This window comes from Triticum aestivum, chromosome 1D (genome assembly GCF_018294505.1).
Source record: "Triticum aestivum cultivar Chinese Spring chromosome 1D, IWGSC CS RefSeq v2.1, whole genome shotgun sequence".
Taxonomy (NCBI): domain Eukaryota; kingdom Viridiplantae; phylum Streptophyta; class Magnoliopsida; order Poales; family Poaceae; genus Triticum; species Triticum aestivum.
The window spans coordinates 383234128-383240217 of NC_057796.1; the positions used below are offsets into that span (position 1 = coordinate 383234128).

At 49.5% G+C, this 6090-nt stretch overlaps 1 protein-coding gene across 3 annotated transcripts; it reads left to right on the forward strand.

Annotated features, from left to right (window-relative positions):
* The first annotated feature begins 491 nt into the window (after positions 1 to 491).
* On the forward strand, positions 492 to 4578 carry LOC123182257 (uncharacterized). 3 transcript variants are annotated; one of them, XM_044594764.1, is made up of 5 exons: positions 492 to 650; positions 740 to 918; positions 1853 to 1934; positions 2765 to 2905; positions 3526 to 4578. In XM_044594764.1, the coding sequence occupies exon 5, from the start codon at positions 3652 to 3654 to the stop codon at positions 4333 to 4335; it is 684 nt and encodes a 227-aa protein (XP_044450699.1). In that variant the 5' UTR covers positions 492 to 650; positions 740 to 918; positions 1853 to 1934; positions 2765 to 2905; positions 3526 to 3651; the 3' UTR covers positions 4336 to 4578. The 3 variants fall into 3 exon arrangements, with proteins under 3 accessions (XP_044450699.1, XP_044450698.1, XP_044450700.1); XM_044594763.1 differs by having other exon boundaries at positions 3529 to 4578; XM_044594765.1 differs by lacking the exon at positions 492 to 650 and having other exon boundaries at positions 723 to 918; positions 3529 to 4578.
* The last annotated feature ends 1512 nt before the right edge of the window (positions 4579 to 6090 follow it).

A 6090-nucleotide genomic window follows, 5' to 3' on the forward strand; every position in this document is an offset into this window, starting at 1 on the left:
AGGCGGCTGGGAGTAGACCGGCCGAAAGTTTCGGCCGGCGCACCGGCGCCTGGTAGTGTGCCCTTTCAGAAATTGATAGCTTTGTGTGTTTCCAAAAATTATATGGCACCCAATAGGTATAGTTAGATAGATATCTGAGGATGTATGTTTTTCTTTTTCTTTGATTTTTCAGGTATGGCATCATGAAGAAAATGTAAAAAGGCTCCTGCCGGAGTTTTTTTTTTTGAGGGGGTAGGCTCCTGCTGGATGATGTTTGATTCCATTTATTGAAAATGGGGGCCACGTGGCTCCTTCTACCGAAAAAAAAGAAGAAGTTCTGTCGATAGGCCCATCCATAACTGCAAAGCCCGGGGCCGCTTCGCGGCCCAGTCCTCCTTCTTCCGGGCCCGATCCTCTCCACACAAAAAGAGCCCTTCAGGGCCCGGTGGGAGACCCAAGCGCGCGTTGCCACAAGGGCCCATGGCTGGAGGGAATAGCGCCGCGACGACGCGCCCGGTGCGGTGTGGCCGGCGCGCGAGGGAGAGACCACACGCGTCGTCCGACGCCGACCGACCCCGACCACGGCGTCGCGTCGCGTCGCGTCATGCACCCGCCGCCACCGACGCGGCACACGGCGGTGCCCTGGGAGCTTTTTCTCGTTGAAATCTCAGGTCTCCGCCCTGTCGCCTTCCCCCTCGATTAATTTGGCCCGTCGCTCGGTCGTGCGGCTACCACCTCACCTCACCTCACCTCACCACAGAGCGGGCTGCGTCAGCCAGCCGGAGCCGGACTCGCACAAAGGACGAAAGCTCCACTCCTCCCGTCTTCCGGCAGCGATCTTGGCCTGGGATGCACCACCACTAGCCCCGAAGAACGACAAGCTATATCATGCGCCCGCGGGTGGAAGATCCGGCCTCCCTTCTCTGAGACGCAGCCCAGGTATCCGGTGGAATTCCCCCGCGATCGATGCGCCTTCTTCCCTTTGATACCAAGCCTGGAGCTGTTGCTGCCTCGCACCCTTCTTAATCTGATACGACAGTGCAGATTGCGCGTGGTTTGGCCTGCCTGCTTGCTTTCCATGGTTGATTTTCCGTCTGCTTGCTAGGTGCGGTCGTACTAACATGTTCACTTATCGTTCGCGCTGCACGCTCGCCTCGCAGATGCTTTGGTTTCCTGCGGCATTTTGAGGTCAATTTTGAGCAATCATCGTTGGGTTCAAGTGTCCTAGAGTAGATGGAGTGTTGCTATCGTAATTAATCACGCCTAATGCAGTGCATGAATACAGGCCTTGATTTGTGCTTACACGTTTGCAGTCTGCCGCATGTCCGCCTGAATTTAGCCAAGTATGTTCTTTCGTGGTGAAAGAGACAGATCTAAGCTTCGTATAAAGTTTAATTATTATTCGTTTGTTGCCTTGTCTTGCCTGTGTCTTCTGACTTGCTCTACATCTTTCCCTTCGGTAATTGAAATTTGGAAACTGGCTGAACACTCAAGATCAAGATTATACAATACAGGATCAGGATCTTGAAAGCAATAGTTCACTCTCTGAAAGGGCCTGACATCTATGTTTATCTTCTGTATCTGCTTGCGTGTATTAATTTTTACTGTACTGCAATATTGCAATATGATGTTTATGTTGAATCGCTTGCTTCTTGGACTTACTTTTGCTTTAGTTGTGTGTACAATTGTACATTATGCACTCACCAAGGTTCTCTCAGATATTCTATCATAATAAAACACTGAATTTCATCTGAACATTTTTAGCACTTCCAGTATTTTCAAGGGGCATAATAATCTCTCTTGAGAGATGATTTGCATCTCAATTTTCTGATCTTTCTCTACACGTTTTCATGGGTTTTCAACTTTTATGCAGCCCTGTCCCAAGGGGTGCTTTAATGCTCCAGTCGTACCTAATTCAGAAGGTCAGAATATCTTGGCACCCATCCTTCCAATCGGTAAGCTAATTTTCTCAGACATAATCCGACAACTTTCTTGCATTCTACTACCAGACACATAGTTGCTCTGCTTTGGACATCTACTCTGGTACCCATAGTTGAGCTGAGCATATCTGTTGGGCTTTCAAATCATGACCTTCCAAGCATATTGATGTAACTGAGGTACAGCGCTGCACATCAACCAGGATCGATGTGGACTAGTGCATTTATATGTGACGACTGGTTGTTGCGCTGGAAAATCAGTGTCCAGCTGTACTTTTGAGATGTACTTCGCTCAATATCAACCACCAGATGGGAGTTAGATCTTCTCACTCCACTATTCCACTGTGATCTAAACCGATTGAAAAACTGAAAGGGATGACAATAAACCAAAACTTTTGCTGTCGGCAACTCTGCCAGATACACACAGCTCGGTATTTGAAATGTATGCTGTCTATAGGCTCTTAGCCACTTAGGTTTGCACTATGAAAGACCTTTTTTGGATGAAAATAAAATCTGGCCTCTTTTAAGAATTGAAGGGAACCGTTCTACCTTTAACATAAAAAATCTGTATGCCAATCCACTAACGAAAAAAGAAGTATTACATATAGGATACTGAAGTGGCACAAATACAAGCCGAAAGAATTGGTTGGAAGATTTAGGAGCTTCCTGTACGGCATCATGTTCAATAAGCTCTACTGATAGCTATGTTAGCTGTTGCGCTATCGCTGTTGCCATAATTCTTCCATGGATTCGCCTTTAATCTTACCATACTTCTAAGTCTAGGAAGTGCCATCTGTGGCTGATAGCCTTTTGTTTGTCAAGATCCTCACCTGATCAGTCTCCGACAGGTCACATAGCTTCAAGGGCATTCGCTTTCGCAGTTGCCGTGACTGGAAAAGAACAAAGGAAGTTTGAACCTGATCTTCTGAGGATTGTTGCTGCTTCTCCGTGAGGGATCATTGGTTTCCTTCAGGATCAACTGCTGGCGGGTACGTAACATGTTTTCGAGGGAGTATAATGGTGATCGAATTCTGTCGTTGGCGGCTCTAGATTGATCTTCTTCTTTAATTACCCATGCTTTTATATTTCTCCAAGAAATCAATCAATCATCATGAACACCCAGGACAAATTAAGAATAGTGTTAAAAGTGGAACCAGATTTAGAAATGCGCACCAACAGGGTCTCATTATTAGGTCTGAAACTACTCAGTGTTCTTTGGCAGAGCCTATGATCATGTGCCACCTTTCAAGGAGTATGATCTTTAGCTTCGTTGCTATGATGGCTAACCGCACTAAAAAGCATCAGGGAGAGAAAGCATACACTAATTACTACTAATACACATGGGCCAAAGTAAGCAGAGACACACGCGTGCCCGCACTTAGACAATCGCGATAACTTGGTTTATAAAACTGAAAAAATCGTTTTATATGACGAGGCGGGGGCATCGGCAACCGACAGCGCCTCCGTGTTCTCTGCCCAACCGAAGAGATTACAAAAATACTAAGTACGATAATAAAGCTACTAATTAAGCTTGTCCTGAATAATGTCCAAGTGGTGAAGTGGATGGTCCTTCACTCTGACTAGAAACTTTGCGGTATGGTCGTACCAGCAGCCGCTGCAGGAGGAGGCACAGCGAAGGGAAGGGAGGTGGCGGTGGGGCTCCTCATTACGGCCTTTTCCCTAGCAGCACAGCCCACTCCAGCAGGGGAAAGCAAAGGAGCGGCACGCCGTCGCCATGGCAGAGGAGAAGAAGAAGCACAAGCACAGCAAGCACAAGGAGAAGGACAAGGAGAAGAAGGACAAGGCCGGCGGCGCGGCGGCGGCGACGGCGGAGGCGAGCTTCAAGCCGTGCGGCGACGTGAAGGGCATCCGCTTCGGCGGGCAGTTCATCGTCAAGTCGTTCACGGTGCGGCGGGCGTCGCCGCTGGAGCTGCTCCGGCTGCTGGACATCCCGCCGTCGTTCCTGAGCGAGCTGCAGAGCCTGCCGTTCCCGTCCACCACCGCCTACATGCCCACCAGCTTCACCATCCTGGCGCACCAGGCGTGGCACACGCTCACGCTCGGCCTCGGCACCAAGAAGTCCAAGGTGGTGCTCTTCGTGTTCGAGTCGGAGGCCATGAAGGCGGCCGTGGACCAGCTGTGGCCGGCCATGATCCCGCTCGGGGACGTGAACAAGAAGCTCATCCGCGGGCTCACCGGCAGCGAGATGGCGCGCTTCAAGTTCAGGAAGGGGTGCCTCACCATCTACGTCTACGCCGTGCGCCGGCTGGGCGCCGCCGGCTTCGTGCGCGCCGACGACCTCAGGAGGATACTGCAGGCCGTGGTGGAGCTCAAGGACTTCTTGGACCACACCGCCATGCTCGCCATGCCCAGCCAGAGGAGCATCACCTTGCAGTCCCGGGGCACCGCGGCCCAATGATCCTGCTCCCGGTCGACAGCCTCTTGCCCGATCCATTTCTGCAGCGCAGGTACTGTTATTATTGGCTCGCAATTCGCAAAGAGATGTCTGATTCTTTTGGGTTGGATTAGTTTGTTCGTTCACTGTCGGTGTTCCCCTCCCCTGCCGGGAGCTGTATAGATCTATATATGTCGAGCAAAATCTTTGAAACAGATTAAGCATAGGGATTTTCCCAAAGGAAAGGATCTTACTCCACTTTTAGTATACTCCTGCCTCTGAAATTTTCCTTCATCAATGAAGAAGCCATGTGCGTTCTATGAGAGGCATTTTCATGTAGCATTGTACAGCACTTGCTGTGCCACAGCTCTTTTTGTACAGGTTCTGGAAATTGCTGTGCACACGGTCCTTTGTGTTCCTCCATGCACTCATTATTTCACAAATCTAGAATGAATCTTTTGTAAGTATGAGATTGTAAACCACATGCTGGTGTTTTTTACTTCTTCTGGAAAAACTCTGTTGTTATGGTCTTATGGAAAAACTCTGTTGTTATGGTCTTATGGAGACTGGAGTTTATCCACAAGTCAAGATTCGAGAGAGGAAAGTGAAGGGTGCAGAATCAGAGAGGAAGTGGGTGCTGCTTATCTGCTTACGTGGGAGGCAACCATCTCGTGTAGTATTGGTAGGTAGTGAGGATGAATATATGCTCTGTTTTTCACCTGTGACGTGAAGGAGCTCTGCTTCGTGCCCATATGTGGTGCTGGCCGAGGCAGATCCACAGAGGTAGAGCTGCTTGGACTTGGAATAGTGACGTATTCTGCACGAATGCATGCAAAAATAATCGAGTGTACATATGACCAGGGGTTCATACCGTGGATGTGTACTACTCGGTTTTCACTTGGGAAGTATACTAGAGTAGACCCAGGAGGACAGACGCATGTGATGGTCGTGTTGTAGCAGTTAAAGTTTGTTGGGCATCCAGGACACTCTCAAACAGTTGAGTGACACGATCGGTATTTAAGTGGTTGAGCGACGAGCAGCGGTGCATGGGCCACCCGCCACCACGCCCATAAAATTATTAAGAACCAACCTCATGATATTTTTTTTAACACAGTACATATGCAAGCGCTCGTATACACGTGCATACATTCACTTCTATGAACATACACACACGGGATCGCCGAATCCACGCGCGTGGATCGTTTTTACTTCTTTGTAGTCTATTCCCTCCGTCCCATAACACTATACTAGTGTCAAAAACGCTCTTATATTATGGGACGGATGGAGTAGTTTTTTAGGCTATTTATCGTCTTGGCTTCGGTGGCGACGATGACGGCACTGAATAAAGATTCTTCGGATCTTTCCCTGACGAAGCCATTGGTCCTATGGCTGGGGATGGATTTGAAAACCCGTATGTTCAAGTAAGGATGGCGTGGTGGCGGCGGCATCCTCGTGATGGACCTGTGTCCTCGGGCTCCGCTGTTGCGACGACGTTTGTTCCAACGTCGGCGTGGAGCTTGTGAGGTAGTCCAGGAGCGGATGCAGATTGTGGTCTGCATCGACGACATCGGAAGACAGAACGTGTGCTGGGTTCGTGGTTCGTGGATGGCAGGTATGGTTTCCTCCTTCGGCGTCTTAGTCGTGGTGGGGTGCCAGATCTGAAGTTTGATGGCATGTCCGGGGTGTTGCCCCGATCTGATTCGTTCAACGGCAATGGCTTCACTTTTGGTGAGCCCCCTTGGAGGTCCGTAAAGTTGCATATCAGCGATGGAGTCGCGT